General features: G+C 37.1%; 1 protein-coding gene across 10 annotated transcripts in view; it reads left to right on the top strand.

Annotated features, from left to right (window-relative positions):
- Nucleotides 1-22,232, top strand: part of ELAVL4 (ELAV like RNA binding protein 4) — a 107,369-nt gene that overhangs the window by 33,503 nt on the left and 51,634 nt on the right. For 9 of the 10 annotated variants that reach the window (XR_012160495.1, XM_073357764.1, XM_073357762.1 and 6 more), the window contains exon 2: nt 18,191-18,431. Coding sequence is in view for 9 of the 10 variants with exons in the window: in XM_073357764.1 (XP_073213865.1) it covers nt 18,191-18,431 (241 nt within the window). In the remaining variant the exon portion in view is untranslated. Of the gene's footprint in view, nt 1-1,888; nt 1,941-18,190; nt 18,432-22,232 lie in introns of those variants that run through there. The other variant, XM_073357768.1, reaches the window with a different exon arrangement.

The raw sequence follows: 22,232 nt of genomic DNA, 5'->3' as shown, positions 1-22,232 counted from the left end.
CTCTCCTTTCACATGAAAGATCACATAGTAGACCCTGAAGTAGGAAAATGGCTATTAAATTAGTGAAATTTCATGTAAGATTTCCAGATATATAATAGTAAGACTAAAACCATAGAACATAAAACCTTTTATTTTTAAACAAAAATTGGAGAATATGTAGCTGTCTTTAAACATGGTCATTTTTGTGAAATTGTAGTCTTGCTAAAAAAAGGGGATTTTACATTCAGATGTTGATGGAAGAGAAACACCAGCTACCAGTTTACAATTCTTTCTATTACTATGCACCTTACTAGTCAGGTTTCCATGTTAGATACAGATATGCTCTTCCACAGTTGACTGGCTTGATAACCTTCTTTGCTTTCCTATCTTTATTAATTTTACCTTTCTGAGCTTTCTCAAATGAAGAAAACCCCAGTTGTTATTGACAAAGAACGGTTAAAAATGAACTGCAAAGTGTTTGTTTGAAAATTCCATTTGAATGAATGTGAAATAGTCTTGACCATCTAGACTTGGTCCTGTTAAATATTTGATTCCTATTGAAGAAAATCTAGTTGTTGCAGAAATCTTGCATATTTTTTGTTTTTACTTAGGAATTTTTTAAAGGAATGTCCTCTTGGTTACATTACATTCTCAAGTCTTCCCTAGTTAGTATGCTGCTGGGAATGTTCATTAAATGAAGGGTATTTTTTGCACATAATAGTCCTACTACTTGAACATTATCTTGTGGTGGACAGTGGTTCTAGACTGTGTATGAAATAAGTTATTAGTACTTTCCATATTCTGGTAGGGGGATTTGTCGTGTTCCTTGGTAATTGGCACTTCCAGAAAATTTCAGCAAACACCCCGGGCAAGAAATGGACAGTGATAAAGAATATTATATATATGTATATGGAGGTGCACAGATCTTGACAAATCCACTTGTCCGTTTCAGCAATCTGTGGCCACCAGGCAACTAATTTACATGCCTGGACGTGTTAAAATGTACACTTGTTTGTCTGTGGGACAGCTGACTGGATACACTCCGATGCACTGGCAAATACTGCAATGCAGTATTTTTTTTCAATGTCATTGGGGTTTTTGGGGAGAAGGGGCACAAGCAATCTTACTGTAAGCAGGTCAACATTAAAAAGCCTTGGCACCTTTGATGATTATAGGCCATACTTCACGAAATTTGCTAATCCCTGTAAGAAAGGAAAGTCACTCCTCCCCTATTACTCACTCTGTTTCCAAGATAGATGGAAAAAGAGATGTGTGCATGTATTTATACATGCGTGTTTGCGTGTGTGTATTGTCACACCTCATTTGTACACCCTATTGTAAAAAATACCAGAATGGAAAGGGTATTCTCTAAATGTAAAATATAGTACATTTCGTTCATATGGTGCAAAGGTCCATAGTTACCATAAACCTCTGACTTCTAAACAACCTAAAAGGCTTTACTGAGGTGCATATTTTAACTTGCTAAAGTATTAACTCAAAATCAGAACATTGCTTCTATTCAACAAGTACAGTATGTCTAGTACTAGTAAAATTAGTATTTACTGTGTATGTGTGTTTTTTAACCGTTGAAATGATGCAAAGGGAAGGTGGTGGGGAAAAGGGGTTGAAATACTTTTTGCTTTCTTTTGTTCCCTTATTTCAAATGACCCATCTTTACTTTCTAAAATCTTGGAGTATTTTAGGTGTACAGGGCTTTTATAGGTCACTAGCTTTACAACTGGAAGAAGAAGTGGGGGGGGGGAGGGAAGAGTCTTAGTGTGTCACAGACAGTAATTGTCTAAAATTAGCCATCTAGAAAAGGAAGGAAAGGCTTGAAGGAAAGAGAATAAGGCACAAACATGTGAAACTGCACAGTGCTAGTCTGAGAAATAATGAGTGATGAATTTGAACTAGTGCAGTGCGGTGATGCCCATTAATTTCTCAGAACCTTGACTTTGCAGGTTTGTTACTTACTTTGTTGTTCACACCTTTAATTATAACCAGTTTTGGATGATAGCTTAGAGCACCAGAGATGAAACCTTTTGTTTGTTGTTTACGTAATTAAGTATTCAGACAGTGTTCACAATAGCTTTGGAACATCAGTGTTAGAAACCAAGTAGTTTCAATTGGGATTATAATAAGAATATGCTTTTTAATTTTCATAACCACTTGATACTGTCTCACTGTAACATTTACAATATTTGCATATGTTCATTAAGAATTAGCTCTGTGGTGCTGCTGTTAGGTTTATTTTTATTTTTCTGTATTGACAATCTGTGTTTGCCCTAGCCATTTTAGAGCTTTTATGCATATCTTTTCTTTGGGGCCCCATAAAGCAAGGAAGAAGCGGAGAGGCATTCTTACCCATTGTTCTGCCCTTGATTGTGTCTTGCACGAAGACTTTCTCCCCAGTGAAGAAGGTAATATATAAGAGCCAGGAAATGCTGAGAACCAGTAAGGAATCCTTAATTAAATTCGATGAAAAGACAGAATGTTGAAGAAATACGGACAGCTAAATGGGGGGGAGGGGGTTGCTTTCTCGAAACTCTGTGCAACTACACAGTAAAATGCAAGGCTGGCTTTGACAATATTTGGAGTGGTGAGATGTATTAAAAATGCTGTAGTACTCTTTTGTTGCTAAGGCACACACAGTTGTGTCAGACATTCTGCTGTCATGGGGAAAAAAATATGTCCTTGGCCTGAGAAGTACTTTTTTCTTTTTAGTTTTTTAAATTTTAAGTGGTTTATATTGCTAGTAAAAATTTCATAGGATGCCGCTGGCACTTTTCACTGTCTGGGGACATGCAGTGGTACTGTATCATGAAAGACTTGGTAGCAGTGTAGTGGCATTTCAGCACCCATAAATCTTGATAATAAAGAAAGTGCTATGTCATATGTTTGCTTTGGAACAGCTGCAAATGAATGTTGAAGTTCTATGCAAGAAAGTTCTATGCAAAAAGCTTTCCTGTTCACCGAAGTGATTTTGAACCTGGGCAGTGATGCTTCTGGAGCAGTTCCAATAGCAAAAGTCCCATAACTCCAGTCGTTTCACAGCATAGTTGGTGAATTTGTAGAATGATGAAGGAGACTCAAATACCTTCCGTTAGTGTTAGCTCTCTCAGAAACAGCTGATCAGAATGTTGACCTGTCTCACCTATTGTGTAGAGACCTAGAAATTTGCTAACGGAGCAGGTAATTGAATTGTACTGTTTAACAGCCATGGGCTTTGCATGTTGGCCAATGGTATGTTGATACTCATTTAGAACAGTCTGCTTTTCTAAGCAGCCAATCAAAGACCCTAAGTGTTTCTTTCTAGGATGCACAAGAAAAACAACAGACTGACTTGAACTTTTTAAGATGTCTTTTTCTGAAGACTTAGCAGTAGGAAATAGAGCTATAATGGTAAATTACAGCAGCAAGTGAAATTTAAAAGCTTCTAAGGCTGGATGGTGGATGAAGGAAGTTTGTCCTTTTTTTCCCTAAAGAAACTTCCTTTATTACAAAGAAAAGGAGGACTTATGGCACCTTAGAGACTAACCAATTTATTTGAGCATAAGCTTTCATGAGCTACAGCTCACTTCATCGGATGCATGAAAGTGTAGCTCACGAAAGCTTATGCTCAAATAAATTGGTTAGTCTCTAAGGTGCCACAAGTACTCCTTTTCTTTTTGCGAATACAGACTAACACGGCTGCTACTCTGAAACCTTCCTTTATTACAGTATTTTTAAGGAGCAAAAGACTACAGTTCCCACCGTTTATAATTTTAACTATAACTGACTCATCCTGTAATACCATGTTGTAATGCACCCAACCAGAATATAAAGTTCTGGGAATTGTAGTCTTTAATATTAATTGTCTGTGTTGCCGCATTATAATACAGACAGTACAAATCCCAGAAGTCCACATTTTTCCTGTAATGCCAAAACAAAAGTAAAATTTGTGACCGTCAGAATTATTGTCTTTATAGTAATCTTTCTCAACAGCTGATTTCCCTTGTATGTATTTTTTCATGTGTGAAAAGTGACTCCTTCTCTTCTATTTAGTATATGTAAATTAGATTTATTAAGAATATCTAAACTTTAGCCATTCTTGTTTATGGGCATTTTTGTTCAGTGGGCAGTTTGATTTTAAACCATCATATCTAATTCATGTGTTTAAGGCTGGAAATCAACTTGATTATAGTCGTTCTGATTTAAAACAAAAAAATGCACAGTCAAAATACTAATGAATTGCAGTACTTCGATGTATACTATCTAGCAGCCTACTCCTGTTCCTGTTATGTTAATGTCAAAACTCCCATTGACATCTGCGATTCTGGATCAGGTCCTAAAATGTTCATAATAGTCACAGTTAAAGAAGTCCATGTTTACGAAGTTCCTACATTGTGGCGAAGTACTAACACAGTATTATGCACTCAGAATAGGAAATAATTTCAAGTTTTCAGATACCCGAATTAATTGTTCGTAAGGGGGAAATCTTTTATTACTGTCTTTGTATTAATCTTTTGCTGTTGGTAATCCTTGACTTTCTACTGCTAATCAGTAACTTCCTTGCTCTTCTTTGTCCAATATAGACTGCAAGCACCTTTGGGCACCTGTCTTTTAAAGCATCGTGCACTCTAATGGCACTGTAGAAATAATAAAGTACAGTATATACACAAATATTTCATAAATAAATGCAATTTTAATATTGTTTTAGATATCTTTGTTCCAAATGAAGATCCTGGCAGTACGTGTGTAGGGAAGATACATTTTAGCAGAATTCATGAATGCTAGGAACTCTTCCTATTGTACATGTGCCAGCTATGCCGTGTAAATATTGCTGTTAATTTCCTTACTGTAAGAACAGCTGTTCCAGGAAATGATCTCTTTGCTTGATATGGAGAGTCCTGGAAAATTCAGTGCAGAGTTAATGTAGTGGTTGCAGCAGTTCTTAATATGACCAGTGATGGAAACTAACTTTTTAATTTGCAGAGTAACTTATTCTTCTTTAGAATAACTGGGGCAGGACAAACTTAATATTTTCTGCAGTTTCTTATACTCAGCAAGAGATTTCCTGAGAGCACTTCAGAATTTGACATTGTGTTTGATAATTTATAGAGCACAGTTTATGTTGAACTGTAAACACACTAATCCAAGAAAAAAGTATATTTTTAGAATATTTTATTGTCAGTATTTGTTATGACCTAACTACTGAAGGAAATATTCATACACATGTTAAGACATTTACTTAAAAAAGAAAAGGGGGGGAAAAAGTGGGGTTAATTGTCATCAAGTCATCTTTGCTGTATTCAAATTTATAATGGTTTATTTGTTTATCAACATTTTGAACATCATTTGGAGCATTAATGCACAGCTATTGTAGTCATTCAGGAACCAAAAATTTTCCATAATGTTTTTGCACCAGCTTAGATGCTGGCATGATGCTATTTACCCTCAGCAGGCAGTGATGGAAAATATTTTAAATGATGCCATGCCATCACATTGCCATGACTTGTTTTCCTTTTCCCACATGGATAAAATACCCTGATAGCCCAGGCTTTGTAAACAGCTTCAAATAGTCCAGCTGGCTGAGACCGAAGGATCATTTGAGTCTTGCTGAGTGTTACAGACATTGTTAACCAAAGCAAAGGAACCTGGCTTTCTGGTTTTGAGCCTTCTTTGACATAGAGTTAAAAATATGTCGCTGTCAAAAAAAATATTTTCCATCTCCACCTGCTGGAGATAAATGGCATCATGGTGTTCAGTAGGTTGCTTCCTGATGTGATATCCTAGGCTGTGGTGATACCAGGCAGAAACTGCTCCTAATGGCAACAACATATTAATTTATTTATTGGCACTTTTATGGGGCACACAGGTTTCTTTTGGTTGGAAGTGGATAGGCAGGTGGGCAGAACATAGGATGTGTTTGATTAACTTCCCCGTTGCTTCTAGATGATCAGGTGGCAGCAGTGAAAGACTACTCTTTTCCATATGCGTCTGGCTGCACCCTTTCTCTTGGATGTGGACTTTGCCACCTTGATTGATGCTTTTGTCACCTCTAGATTGGACTTCTGACATATTCTCCACATGCAGCTACACCATAAATCCATTTGGAAGCTGCAGTTAGCTCGGGGACGGCAGCATGTTGCAAAAGAGTATCCCACCATGAACACGAGGCTGGTGTCCTATGAACTGCATCGCTTGCCTGTTGGCTTCCACATAAGATCTTGCATGTTGCCTTTCACCTATGAATCACTAAATGACTTGAGACCCCAGTCTTCCTAAGGTTCTGCCTCTTTCTTGCTGTTGAGATCAACGGAAGTGCTGGTGGAGGCCTTTTAGTGTAGAAGAGAAGGACCCTCCCCTGCAGGTTTTGGTTTGTTTGTTTTTTCCTGGGGCTTGCTCAACTTTGAAATTTTACTCTTCTCCATAGTCTGAAATAGTTTGACTTTTTTGACTTCAGGGTGTACTGCAAAGGCCACCTTTTTGAGGAGATATTTGGAGAGAGCAGAGGGTGATGGGGGTGGGATTTTCTTTGGAAATTTGAGGGAGGAGAGGTTTTGATATGGCTTGTCATGTTTCTCTGTCTGGTGGCTGTATGTAGAATCATAGATTTTAAGGCCAGAAGGAATCATTATGATTATTTAGCCTGAGCTGTAGGGGGTAGGGAGGTATGTGCCACAGTGTTTTCTCTTCATGGATAGCATAATATATCTTTAACTGATGCCTGGGTTGCTTACAGCCCAGCATAGGATTTCTTTCGTGTGTGTTTTTTAAATGTAAATAAATAAAATATTCTTCTCCTTGAAGTGTTTCACAGTCCAGTGGATTTAAATTCTTCTCATTTAGTGTACATATAAATATTTCTTCCATAATATAGATCATGAGAATGAACCTAGATGTAGGGGATATATGTAATGGTAGGATATTTCTAGTTTTTTTGCCACCAGATAGTCCTCAGATATTCAGTTTTGATTATCAGTATGTGACCCTTTGCTTTGCAATAACTTAATATTTATTTGCAATATTCAAAATTTAAAATGTGGGCACCCTGTGTGTGCTACAGAAGCAGGAATCATTCTCCATAAAAATACCATCAGTTTCACAAGCAACCTCAGCATGTCCTGAGATCCTTGTCTTATGGATGAGTTATAAATGGATGTTAAAAGCAATTATATTCCTACTCTAGAACTAATCCAATAGGCTTAGTTTTTCTTAATATTGAATAAATAAGAGTACTGCCAATTGAGGACAAGCTAACTTTCCTGCTAGAAGAGATGTGACTTACATTGCATCAAATCATGTCCTATTTTTCCCAGGTCTGCACCTCTTAGACCTGAAAGCAGTAGTTGTTGCTGCAAGAGGAAAAAAAGTTCACACGTCTACTAGGGTTCTCTAGATGTAGTTACTGCTATGTTTTCATTAAGGCTCTGTTGAAAGTAAAGTTTAGACTATGTTGGACAGAACTGGTGCAGTGCATGTGTGGATAAGCCATCAATTTCTGCATCATGCAGGCCTTCATGTAGATGAAACACATAAGGGTAATGTTTTCAAAAATGCCTGTGTGACTTAGAAGCCCATGTCCCCCTGAAATAGAATTAAGCTCCTAAATCACAAAAGAGCCATTGAAAATTTTACCCTTTGTTTGTACACCATGGTATTAATTCCAGCAGCAGGGGTTCTTAGTAAGATGATGCTCATGGACCTAGCAGGTTCTTGGGACCTGTTTCCATAGCTCAGGGGTTAGAGCATTTATCAGCTTGGTTTAGTAAACCAAGGATTGCAAGTTCAAATCTTGCTGGTACTTAGATAGCCGTTTCTATCTGGGCCTTTTTAATACTTAGTCCTGCCATGAGTGCAGGGGACTGAACCAGATGACCTCTGGAAATTCCTTCCAGTCCTATGATTCTCTTCTGAGCCCTGTGTTCTTCATTGGCCTCTGGCTACTATGAGCTCTTTAAACTTTTAAAACACAAACTATATAGCTATATAATATGGGGTTCTCTGTCTAAACTTGCAGGTTGGGAAAGCATTTAGAGTAGACGATTCTTACAAGGAAAAATGCGATTAAAATCTTGGGCCACAGTGGTGCTGTCAGTCTTTGCCAGCTGGGGACCTGGCTCATTATACTTACTTGTAAATAGGTGCATATGCTTGTGCAACATGCACGCACACATAAAACAAATACGAAAAGTTGGTAACTTAATTAAAAACTAATAGGAAACTGAACTAATGGGTAGAGATTAAGAATCAAATGCATAAGAGCTTAGTATCGAAAAACTAAAAGAAAACAAAAAAGGATTAAATAATCCTGCTTCTTTGCCCGTGCTCTGTATATTTTTAGGTTGTAAGCACTTCAGGGTAGAGACCTGTCTTATGTCTCTGTCTCTAGCACAATCTTGTATTTATTTATTTGTCTAGCTAGGTAAACTGTTATGTCTGCTCAGGTTCGTGTCTAGCGCAGCCATTATTGTGGTGTGTTTTGTACTTGAGGTTACCACCTTGCTAGCAAGCACAGATTGGAAATACACTTCTGGTTAATGTAGTCTTTTAAGAGTTCATTGATAGATCAAGAGGAATAGTATAGTGAGTAGGAAACCTCTTTTCCCTTTGTTGCATTCACTGCCTAACACAGGTATAATCTTTTGGGGAAGAAGGGGGAAATCCCAGGATACAGTGTGGCTTGGAGCACCTGATCAAGGAAAAATTGGCTTGCTGGTTATGAGACAATTTGTTTTTTGGGTTTTTTTCCAGAGCTTTCTTGTCCTTCAGATGCAACTTGAAAGAACTAGTAGTATATTAAACACAAAAAAACAGAGGGAAATGAGGTGTGATATGGTATGATCACAAAGCTGATAAAACTCTTAGGTAGAGCATGACCTGACTTCAGCATGCAAGCTTAGCAAAATGAAAGAGAGGGTAATTGAAGAAGAATGAGGTTTGCTTTAGGGGCAGTGGAGCCCGACCTTGGATTCCTTTGTTCTAACTGATAGAATGTAGGGAACTTTTAGTGTGTGTAGCCCCATGACCTTCTGGGAGAACTAAGTGGTTAGATTCTAGGGCAGAGTAGCCATTGTTACTGGTTAAGTGTCCTGACACAGAACCAGGTCAGCTTTGTTATAGTCTGTGGCATTTTATTATGAACCCTGTAAGGGATTTTAACCTGAGTTATTGTGTAACCCTTATCGCAGTCTAGGTGGTTCCTTTTTTGCCATGCTGTGTACTTAGCTGTGGCATCTCTTCTAAACCTCAATTCCAGTAAAATCAGGGCTCTATTCTCCCTCTCTGACCTTAGTGGCATGAAAGATGGAAGGCAAATTTCAGTGAAACCAGTCCAAATAGAAAAGGTAAGTCAGACTCTGCTTTCCACCACTGAAGTAGATTCCCTTGGTGAAAAGAGTAACTAACTTTGGTTCAGATAGGTCACCCATTATAACTTGTCAGCCATTCCTTCCTGCATAACGTACGAAACCTCAGAAACGTACAAGAAGTTGTTTCATGCTAGAGTCCAAACTGGACATTTGCAGAGTACTAAAAATAGAACCACACAGAATTGGGACTTTAGAAAAATGGAGACACTCTTTGTGGCCTCATCAAGAAGTGAAGAAGTTGCAAATGGGTATTAATATCCTGCATAATGGAGACACGTAAGGACAAGAAAAGAGATTCTGTGAGGTTTAAATGTCACGCGACAGCAGAAGTCACATCCTGCTTTGGAAGAAAACAAAGGCTTTATTCTCAGACACAGGCAAAGCTGTAATTTAACAGTAGGTTTCTGCATATCTTCAAAAATCGCTGCAGACATGACAGAGCACGTGTAGCACATGGTTGGAAAAGTAGGCTAATGGTTTTACCCCATCTCTGGCAGTTGGGCTGCTGATAGCACTTGGGGTTCTGACTAGTGTGGAATTGTATAGCAGGTGCATGGTCTTGTACTTCTTGGCTATCCCCAAAATCTCTGTGGAGAGAGGTAGAAGCCATATGGAATGTGTGATGTACTTATATAGTCTTCTCTACATAGTTGCAGGACGTGTATCGTATCCTCTCTCTACATAGTTGCAGGACGTGTATCGTATCCTCTCTCTACATAGTTGCAGGACGTGTATCGTATCCTTTGAGAATGGCTTCTTTGACTGTTTATCATCTGTTGTGTAATATGTTGACTAATGACAAGGTAGTTATGATAGTCTTTGCCTGTTTAAATGGGTTGGAAAGTCTGAGTACTGGTAGAGGCCAGTATCCTTTGGGAATGAGACAAAATGAAATGTATAGTAGGAACAAATGTTGAAGATGTCAACATTGAAGATAAAGAGCCAGATTTGGCCCATTGTTTTGTTGGCCCATTGGTTCCATCGTTGGGAAAGATCTGGGAGGAGGGATTCTCTTGTGATTAAGACACTGGACTGGAACTAGGGAGATCTGGTCTCAAATCCTACCTCTGACACAGACTCTCTGAATGACCTTGGACAGGTCATTTAATAATTCCTTTCTGCTTTGGTTTCCCCTTCTGCAAAATGAGGGGGAAAGATAATATACTTTTAATTTCACTCCCACACTACTACTTGTATGTTTAGGGCCGGATAGTCTCTCTCTGTTTGTATAGCACCGGATATGAGAAGACTCTGATCTCAGATCCTCAGGTACTACTGTAATATAAATAGTATTACCAATAAATTTTATTTTCTTTGCACTGGTAGGTGCGTCACAGATGATGGGAATGTAAAAAAACCAACAAACCCTCTACATCTCTGTGTATCATTTTAATGTTACAAACATTTTTGTCCTAAACAAGTTTAGCCATTTAGAAAGAAGAAAACTATTTTATTAAAACGAAGCTTTTCCTTTTAAAATTAATTAATTTGACTTTTTTTGTCAATTAGCATGACTTTCATGCGCAGTAAAATTATGGCACCCAGTAATTGTGAACTAACTGAAAATATTTGAATACTATTTTAAAACTACTGCACTGTACTCTGAAAACAAAATTTTATAATGAAACTAAGGTTTTGTCATGTGAAATAAAATGGTGGTAACAGTAACTTCCAATTTAATGCATTTTCTTTTCCAGGCTAATCCTTTCTGCAACATGAGTGTGTAAACATTAAATATATCTTTTACAGGAAGAGGGAGAAGATAAAGCATGTGAAAATTGTGGGGGAGGGGGGTATGTCAAAATACAGAGGATTAGATAATTGTTCATTTCTGGGATATTGGATATCCCTTGAGGCAGAATTGCTCTGTAGCTTAGTTTTCCTCTTTTATTTCATGTTCATGATGTATTTATTAAGTAAATAATAGCAAGTCTAGCTGTGTAGTACATAAACTTTAGTAAAAAGGTAATTGACGGTGAAATTTGACAGTTGTGTTGAGGAGAGGAAAATGTATGTGTTCAAGATCCACAAAGATGTTTTCCATGCTCCTCTTAAGATTAGCTGTGAGGGAAGTGTGCGTGTACATCCAAGAGGTAGAATTTGGCCTTTAATTCTGACTTTTGCCAGTCTGTGCTTTAGAAAAAACAAATCCTTTTAATTACTGTTTATTATCATGGTTGTGCCCAAAGGATTTTGTGCCATGTGTTGTATAACACAATCCTGGCCCAGAAGAGTTTACAATCTAAGGCCTCATTCCTGCAAACATTTAATGCACCTGCTTGCTTTTACTACCATGAATAATCCCATTGAAATCCGTGGAGCTACTTACGGCAGTGTAGTTAAGCATGTGTGTAAGTGCCTTTGGCCCCGATCCTGCACATATATATGCTTAACTTTACACTTGTGAATAGGCTGTTTGGCTTCAGTAGGAATACTCATGTGTAAAGTTAAGCACGTATGCCTTTGTTGGTTTGGGGCATAAGACTCCAGTCCTGAAAGCAGCTAAACCCAGTTGGGTCCCAGCACTTGAGGAAAGCTTCTTGAAGGATCATGGTTTGTACAGTGCAGAAATCGTTGCTGTCAACACTGTTGGTATACTGAGAATTTATTTTAAAAAAATTGTTTTTCACGAAGGACTTGTGTACATGGCGCCGCAGTCTGGACTATGGGGTTGTGAATTGCAGAGCACTGTAAAGTGTTGCACTCTAATTGCCCCATATAGACCCTCTTGCGTGAACGAAAAGGTGCCTAGCTCACATTGATGTAATCCCGTGTCAAAGAGAGATCCTTGTGAACGTCTACTAACATTTTATTTAAATATGGCTATGGGACCTCCACCATAGCACCATTTGTTTTCACATGTAAAGCAAACAACTTGCAATGCTAATTAAAGTGCTCTCTTATTTTATCTAAGAGTTTTGCATTATTTATCTAAATTCTCTTTTATGGGTGAGTGTTCTGAGTTTGTTTATTAATGAATGCTTAGAAATAATATAAAATTAGACCTTATGAATTCTTCATGAGGTATAATTTACCATGATCATTTTTCCTGGCATTTAGGTGCTGTGAACAATTTATTATGTACGGATAATATTTTTTACTTCTGAGTGCTAGAAATAATCTGTCCATATGAACTGTATACTTTTCATAGTCTTAGAATTTTTCTCAGATTTTGCTTTCTTAGGAAAAGTCTGCTTGTGGAATCTTTGCAAAACACTGCCCTTTGGCTTTTATAAACAAATATTTAGTTTTGGAAACTCTATTATTGTATCGTTCGCTGTGTATAGCAGATTCCCAGGGTGTTACCTATAAAAAGCATGTGTACACATGTAATTCAGATAAGAGTGGGGCTTTAAGGAAATGATTTGTTACTATAAAGAGTTTTCAGTGTATGTATGCAACACTCTTCTCAGTTCAGCACATGGGCTCTTTTTGAGACTACAGAGAACAAATTTTGTAAATGTAAAATGTATATTTACATTTATTGAGCCATTGGCTGTTGTTTATGCATGCAATAGGAAGATAAGGCTGTCTTAATCGGTTTGTGGGTAGTTTTCTAAATGATTCATTAACTGTTCTTTGTAATGGTAGATGGATGTAACATATTTACTGTACTAACAACTAAAGATTAATGTCAGTTACCAGTAGCTTGTTTAAGCATTATAATAGTTTTATTTAAATTATACATGCAGGTATTCTTTGCATTATTGGTGAAACTAATATTTTAGCAGGAAGATTAAATCCACTGTATTCATTAGAAATATTTATATGAAGATTCATAAAAAGTATTTCTTAAATATTATTTAGAATGTAGGAGCTGCTGTGGTGGATTTTTTGTTGTTGACGTTCTTTGGGGGTTTTATGCCACGCTTTGTGATTAGCTGTGCTTTGCAAAACACTGGCAGAGCTTATGCAGTCTTCCCAAGCAACAAAGTATTTCTTTGTGCAACCTGTCAAATTAAAATACCCTGTAGTTTGCTGATATATCACCGTACTGAGAAAAGTAGTACACCAAGAAATAATTTTAGAAACTGGGGGTCTGATGCAATGCATCCTGAATTGAGGACAAGGCTTGCCTTTATTTGAAATAGATTGATATACCTAAAATAATAATCAAACTTGAAATTCTGTTTTGGTCACATGGAAGATTAGTATAAATCAAATTAACTTTTGCTTGGGCTTACATAGATAATATTCAAATTAATGTTGGCTTCTAAATTATAAATGTATACAGTATCTATAATTTAACTTTTTTCCAGGATATTATGCACATATAGTTATTAATATAGGATATTATGCACATATAATAATTAATATCTCTCTAATTTTTTCCATACCAGAAGACTACAACAGAAAGTGCTCTGGTTGAATAATTTAGAGACAAAGGATATAGGGTCATTTCACAGTTGAAAAAACAAAACAAAACCCAACCAGGATTCATCTACTTTAAAGGGCACTTCATCTTGGACTATAACCAACAGCTTTTTTAAAAGGCACCTTTGTAGTGACAGGGTTTTTTTAAGGGACATATTTGGTAATCTGTGTATGGAGAATAATATTGTTAGAGATGGCCCAGACTGCTAATTCCTTAAAAGAAACCTTTTCATAATACCAGTATTTGTGTGAATGTAGATATGGGGAATTGCTCTTGCAGTGTAATTTTAAAACCAACAATATCTGCCTAAATTGCATTAAATAAATTATTCTACAAAAACATCGGAAATGTTGAATTAGACATCAGTGGCTTAAGTTTTAAACATAACTATGTAAAACATTGTTTCAGGGAAAGTGTGTGTGGGGAGGGAGGACTTTGAGGCTAAGTGACTGTTGTATTTTTGCACTCATTTTGTCAATATTTGAATAGACCTTTTGACCTGAGAAGATGAACGTATGGTTCTTCTCCCTGCAAGACATTTGTGGAAATGAGCTACATCTCCATAGTGATTCTACCCTAGTAAAAGATAACTTTGGTAAAAATAATAATAATGCAGTGCAAGGACCTTTATAGTAATTCAAACACCGTGAAAGCAAAAAGTGTGTCCAGGAAATTTCAGGAGACCCTTTTCTAGAATGTTGATGATGTGGTGAATAATAAGTTAACATCTTTCTTTCAGTGATGAGCATAGGGAGAGGAAATAAGTGGGTTGATGAAGAGCATTTTTAAAATAAATAATATATTTATTTTTAAGTAGTACACAATCAGTTCCAACAACATTTTGATATTGAAGGGATAGTAAGCTCTACTACAGCTAGCTTGTAACACACAGAACTAACCTACAGAATGTCTGAGTTTAGAAGTGCTAAGTGGGGGTATGTCTGATAAGGAGTATTAGGACTGTTGTTTTTGTTGTCATGAATAATTAAAATTTTTAAAAATGGTTTGTCAGAGAATATAGCCGAAGTAAACATTATCCCTTCATGCTGATAACAACTTGGAGTGCTTTCTCTGGTATATAACTGCTTTTATACATAAATTCTCAGAAACCTCTTCTACACGAAGGAAAGTCTTAAATTATTTAATGAAAAATCAGTATGCTCAGATGTTTGTTCTGAACGTTTCTGGTAAAATATTTTGAGTTCCCATCAGGTTTTTTTTCTTCTTGATCTCTCATGTAGAGAATGAGAAGACGAAGTTACATTTAGAAACTCACATCATCACAGTAATTCAGTAGAAAGCAAATCTTGGGCCTGATTTTCCTTTTCGTTGGTGAAAATGAGGAGACATTTCTTTGAAGTTAATGGAGTTGAACCAGAGTAAGTGAGAAGAGAATCCGGCCCTAAGATGCCACAGTAATGAATGCTGAGATACTAGCAGTGAGGAAGATATCTTCAAGGGAAAACGTATTTGCTCAGACTCAGACTTGATAATTACCATTATATTGTAACTTTAAAAATCTTAAGGGTGAACTATACATTTTGCTTGGTGTTGAAGATAAAATTCTAAAGATTATAACACTTTGTGCAACATTTGTAACCACTAGAGTAGCTAGCATTGAATGTGATCATCCTTTGTGGATTTTAAAATCAAAGATCAAGGGGTAAATGTTTAACAAGGGTAACTAGCATGCCTCCTGCTTCTGTTACTAGTAATAGAGTGTCAGCCTTTACTTCTCAATATACTGCTCTGAGAGCATGATCCTGTTCTCATTCAAATCAATGGTAGTATTCCCATTAACTTCAGTAGCGCAGGATCAAGCCTTAAAACAATTTATCTGACATTTCAGCTTATTTTTTTAATTAAATCTATTGCAGTGGTTTATATGTCCATAAAGCACTTTAGTTAACCATACCTACTCAGAATTTCCAGTCTCTAAATATATCTTATTAATTTTCAATTATTCACTGGGTAAAATATTGGGTTTTGAATTTTGTGATTGATATAAACGTTTGTAACAGCACAAATCTATTATAACCCCTATTAGAATGCATAGTGTAGAAATTAACCAGTGAAAATGCAGAAATGATAGTTCACTAAAACGAGTATGTAAAATAGACATATTTTATCAGAAGAGGATGACTCTACTTCACTAATATTTGTGGATGTTTAAAATTGAGTTAAAATGCTAACATTGGACCTGATCCTGCAGAGCTCCCTCATCTTGTGTAGGCTTGAGTAGGAGTTAAGTTTGCTCAGCACCTCAGTAGAAAGTATGAGCCAAGATTGTGTTTTTTAAATCAATTTGATGCAGTTATGTGCATACAACATAGATGAAAGAATTATGCTCAATTGAGCTGTAACTTCCAGAATACATTTGTTCACCAGAGCGAGAGATAACCACCTCTACAGTAGACTACCAGCAAAGCTTACTGGGACTGGAATAAGTATTGGATTTAAGGTTAGAGAGGTACAGAAATGGAATGGAGTACATAGTCTCTTTACTCTAAATCCTTTAATAGCATGTATAAGTGAATATGCATCTGAAATAGATATCATCTATATTGAAGTTGGGAACATATTTGATCGTTGGTAAATGTGCAGAACAAGAGATGGGGTTATCTAAAGATTTGGGCAGTTTACGGTCATGTGACTTGGCAGTGGTGGTTCTGACTGGAATCTGTTGATGGTTTTAAGAAGTTGTCATTGTTATGAAGCCATCACCTACTTACATACTCTGATTTTACTTTCCAAATAGTTCTATTTCATATATTTGCTGTGCCTTTTTGTTAGCCATTCTGAAAGGTCTTCATTCGTTGAAAACTGTTAAACAAAGTTGCTGTTACTTGCTGTGCCAAATACTTAAACAGTTTTGAATGGCTATTTTTAATGTCCAGTTATAAACAAAGGGGATATTTCATAGGTGAGGTATCAGAAACAATACTGAAACACATAAATTCACAATCATTTTGGTTTGGTTATTTCTAGTGCTTCCTTAATTTAAATCAAGTAGAAAACATTAGTTCGCCTGGTGTCAGTCTAGTTTAGAATACTTTGTTTCCCCCTCCAAGGTTTTGTAGGGAATTATTAAATCTATCTTGTCACAATATGTACTTTACTGACTTTAAAGAAAGAAAGCAAAATTAAGTCTTAGGTAATTATTGTAATTATAGGATCAGATCGACACAGGGTTCAAACTGTATGGTATCTAAGTCTCTCTTGGATTTTTCCTTTATCATTTAAACTTCCTTGCCCTCCATTAGTGGGAGTCTCTCCTGCTTGATAGTACTTTATATCACTGAATATCTGATGCTGTCTTTAATAAACAGAGACCTTGCCTACACTGGAGATTTTCCACAATTACAGCCATCTGCTTAGCTGCACCAGTGCAACCCCTTGAGTAGACAGAGAAAGACACAGTTTGCACTGGTAGAGTTTACCCCTATTAAGGTAGTGTCCACCAGTGCAAATCCTGGCTTTCCTCATCAATACCTGGGATTGCACTGGTACAGTTATATTGAAGTTAAAGTTAATGGAGCTTCCAGATGAAAAGCTCTTGCATTATTAGACCTTGATCCTGCAAATGCATACATACATTTCAGTTGTGTGTTTAGTACCACTGGCAGCTCAGATGCATCAGTGTTTGCAAGACTGGACTCTTACTTTGTAATTAAAAAAAGACCATTTGAATCTGTTTTTTGAAAAGTATGGCCTTAAATTTCAAGATGGAGAGGTGTTTTGATTTTTATCTCTATTCCTACCCTGTGAGCCATTTGAAAGTAATGGCTCTGGTAGAATCCAAAAGGTCCTTTGCAATTACAGCAAACACTATAATACTCACATCCATGAAGGTTCAGGGTTAGGGTCTTGTGCTGTAAAGAAGAGTTAGTCCACTAGTGAAAAATATTACTGGAGAATAAAAGTAATTATTGGAGCCAGTAAAAGGTGTGTCTTGTGTGATCAGAGGGTTATTACTCGAAGGTGATCCAAACAACAGCTATTTGCAGATTAAAAGCTCCCACTTAATTTGGTGTCACACTTTGTGATACAGTTATTAAATAGGCAATATATTTTACCTTTTCAATATAGACCTATATATTTACCTCTTTTGCTTTAATGGAACTGTAATTTTAATCATGATTATTACATTAAATTATAATTAAATTCATGCTTAAATATACATTTATCAAAATGGTTGTGTGATGAAAACAGAAATTAGCTTTGCATTAACCAAAAAAATGGAGGGTTTTTTTTTCCACTGCTTCTTAGTATATGCTCACAGCCAAAGACTAGCATGACCTACTTTACAACAATAACAGAGGAATCAAGCCCATGTCTTTTTTTTCTTTTTTTTCTTTTTCTTTTTCTTTTTTGTTAAAGTGTCTGAATTGGCCATGAAAGCTACCTACTCATTGATGTGTAAGTATCTTTAAAAATAGCAATTGTATGTGAAACTTCAGGCAGTTTTTTTTTTTTTATTTAGATAATTAGCACCATGGAGCCTCAGGTGTCGAATGGCCCTACCTCCAATACGACCAATGGACCCTCCAGCAACAGTAGAAACTGTCCTTCCCCCATGCAGACAGGGGCTGCCACAGATGACAGCAAAACGAACCTCATAGTCAACTATTTACCCCAGAATATGACACAGGAGGAATTCAGGAGTCTCTTTGGGAGCATTGGTGAAATAGAATCCTGCAAACTTGTGAGAGACAAAATTACAGGTATGCTCTTAAATATTTTTGACATTGGCTTAAATACGCACTTCTACTTTATGTAATCCTTTGGGCAACACAACTTCGGTGTCTTTAAAATATTCATAGATTTGTTGAGTTGTGCCTAAGTACATACAGTGGACACCACAATAATTACCTTTACTGCATATTCCCAGAATGGGAAATATTGCCAGTACCCCAATAAACTTCCTGCAGGTGGTAAACCTTCAGTCTTCAGTGATGTCTACTGTGGAAATATATACAGATTTCAGGAGAAGCCAGTTGTGTTCCAAGCCACATAAAGAGCTAGAAAAAGAGTAACTAGGATTTCTGAAAAATTCATAATATATTTATAAAACATAATTGGGAGGGGCCTTTTGTACAGGTTCACAGCCCATTTGATGCCATTTCCTTCCCTAGTCCTCCTTCATTTTTATTTATTTTTTCCTAACTTTAAAAAGGATAGTCTAAAACCTGTGCTGTGTGGGGTTTTTTTTTTTTTGATGATTGGGTCTTGTTTATAGCTTTGTTCTCCGATACTCTTACCTCGTCTTAGCCCTTTTTCTCGTGGAATAAAATCTGTTGATAGGATTATCTGCAGAAATTTCAGAAATAAACCCGTCATTATAGTCTAGGTCTGTATCAAAGAGAAAAGAAATGTGCATGTCCACCCATAGGAGAAGCATGAACAGGTGAGGAAATACCTGCTCTGTTGTCCGTCTTTGCTGCAGAACTGCAGCCATCGTCATACTCTGGAACACATCCTATATTTAAAAAGGCAGTGGGATGAACCATCATCTTTTATGGCTGCTTGTGAAGGCTCTGTGGCTTTATTACTCCCACTCTAAAGGAGGAGTGGCTGAAGTTTCTGCTGCTGTTTGGTGCATCACCAATATCATAGTTCATGATGTAGCATACATATGTGGAGATTGCAGTCACCGCCAGACTCTGTACTGTCCTGGAACATCATGTTCCCTCACGCCCTGCTCATAGCAGGGTATTGGTTACGCAAGGATCTGTGTGAGTGATATTCAGCCATTTGCAGGTTTCTGAACTCCTTTTCTGCTGTACTGCATACCGCAGCCAGGCACGAGCGAGCTCTACACGTATACATGTTCTAAGTAAACCTGTGCAGGATCTGCCCCTAAGTAACTACAGATGCTCTTACCACATTTCCTTAACTGTAGCAAAGGGTTGACAGTCTTGGAAAAGGAAGGGTTCCCAAAAGGGCAAGAGCTTTTCCCCCATAGAACATACACATAGAGGGCTGTGGGTAGAAAATGGGATATAATTCTCTCTTCTCAAAATGAATACTCTGGTTTTATCATGAGAATGAGGATATAGACAAACAGTGTTGCTCTAGCACTCACATAGCCTATTCTCTGACAGTATTAGTATGATCCACTTATCATTTCACATTTAAAAGCACTTCCTTTTATTTCCTTTTTGCCATATAACAAAGTTCAAATTTAAACTGAGGCACATAATAAATGGCAGTAGCCCTGAAGAAAATTGCATTCTCAAAAATGTAGTTAATCAGAACTCTCTTTTGCACATTGGTTTTTATGTATCTACCTCAGTACATCCTGATTGGCAGACAGCTTCAGGAGTGTGAGGAAGAGGATTAAAAAGGAGTCAGTGAGTTGCCTTTGCTTGTGCTTTATTTAGATTGTGGAATGTTCAAAGTGTTTTTCTTAAGAGCAGAGCTGCATTCATGGTACAGCAACCTAACACTGTACTAGAATATATTTCTCTCGATATTTGCTAGCACAGCTGTTAATTAGTTACAAAACTATTGTGTTTTTCTTTCCAATCTAAGGAACTAAAATTACAGGTAACTTCAAGTGTGTTAGATGTGAGCAGACAAACAAGTATAACTTTTAAATTAAGTGCCACTAGAGTCTCATGCTTCCAGTCTGGATTTTGATCATGAAAAATCCAATTTTTCAATAGCTACCGCATATTTTTAGCTTTCTAGACATCTCAAAATTAGTGATGTTTTTCTCTAAACGTAATCCTGAGTTTAGATGGGTACAAAAATGCCACCTGTTGTTTTTCGCAGGATGAAAACCCTGGATGTTGTCTTAGTCTTTACTTTCTTTTCTGTGTGTACTGTTTCCTCTTGGTTTCATGCTATCTGAAGGATTCTGTCTCAATAGTAGATGTGTGTACTAGTTTCGGATATGCTTCTGGGTGGTTGTCCCCCTAGAAATTTTCTTTCAGTATGAATTGGATCATTCTTTCTGAAATGATTTATGGGCAACCAGTTTTCCAAAAATTAAGATTGGAGTAAAATTTTCAAAAGTGCCTAAGTGATTTACAGACTCCGTCCCATTCTCCAAACTGATATATGCACTTAGGTTCCAAAGCCTCATGGAATTCAGTAGGCTTCTAACTGTGAAAATGGAACTTAGGGCCTCAAATAACTTAGGCACCTCTGAAATTTTTATACCAGATAATTTCTCTCTATTCCAGAGTCCCAGTGGTTTGAAGTTTGGGGAATGGACTTTGGTTCTTGGAGACTCAATTTTTCTCAGAATTACCTTGTTCACTTTTCAGAGTAGCAGCCATGTTAGTCTGTATTCGCAAAAAGAAAAGGAGTACTTGGTACTTGAATGCATCCGATGAAGTGAGCTGTAGCTCACGAAAGCTTATGCTCAAATAAATTGGTTAGTCTCTAAGGTGCCACAAGTACTCTCTTTCTTCTTGTTCACTTTGATTATGCTGATAGAAAACCCTGATGGTTTCTTCTGAGTTTTTATTTTCCCTTCATCTTGAATTCACCATGCCACCAAACAGCTGCCACCACATGTCAACCTGGTTCCCCTACATCAGAAAGTCCTCGGAGCAAATAGAATAGTGGGGAATCTGACATGCAGTTTTATCTGCTGGTCTTCTCTCCCTGTGTCCAGCAAGAAGACTGGAAGACCACTTCACTCCTTCCCTCCACCTACTTCAGTCACATTTCTCCAGGCCACTTAACGTTGAAGCCTGCGGAGTACTAGGGATTAGAATGTTTGTTAAATGCAAAAACAAGACTCCTCAAACTATGTCTAAATTGTGGGAATTGGCCTCTGGTCATTCTACACAGCACTAGACCAGAAGTGTGTCGTGTCCCCCCCCCCCCCCCCCACCAAAGGCTCACCAGCACACACAGTTGTTGTTTTCATCAAGATGAGCATAAACAACTAAAAAGACAAGACCAGACTCATACTACAGACCCAGTTAACAAGTGTGATCAACCCTTGGCCCATGTATTCAGCAGTGAAATACGAATGAATAAAAATCAAGGCTGAAATATCTTTCAAGTTTGTTCTGTGAGTGTTCTTTTTAGGAGTCAGAGTAACAGCCGTGTTAGCCTGTATTCACAAAAAGAAAAGGAGTACTTGTGGCACCTTAGAGACTAACCAATTTATTTGAGCATGAGCTTTCGTGAGCTACAGCTCACTTCATCGGATGCATGCCGTGGAAACTGCAGCAGACTTTATTTATACACAGAGAATATGAATCCGATGAAGTGAGCTGTAGCTCACGAAAGCTCATGCTCAAATAAATTGGTTAGTCTCTAAGGTGCCACAAGTACTCCTTTTCTTTTTAGGAGTGAGAGCTTGTCAGAATGTCTGCCTTTTCAATGATTATCTGCTTTATTTTATTATTAACATCAGGCACCATAATTTTTTGAAGATGTACTGCGGAATAAAATTAACTACAGTGCACAGTAAATTCTCTTGACATGCTTGTGGACTTAAGCAAAGCTCTGAAACAGTTCATGTTCAATCTGCTTGTGGATTTTTACATATTTTTGTTCAG

The sequence above is a fragment of the Lepidochelys kempii genome, chromosome 8 (assembly GCF_965140265.1).
Source record: "Lepidochelys kempii isolate rLepKem1 chromosome 8, rLepKem1.hap2, whole genome shotgun sequence".
Classification (NCBI taxonomy): Eukaryota; Metazoa; Chordata; order Testudines; family Cheloniidae; genus Lepidochelys; species Lepidochelys kempii.
The sequence above is the reverse complement of the archived record's forward strand: the minus strand, read 5'-3'. Positions and strand labels throughout refer to the sequence as shown.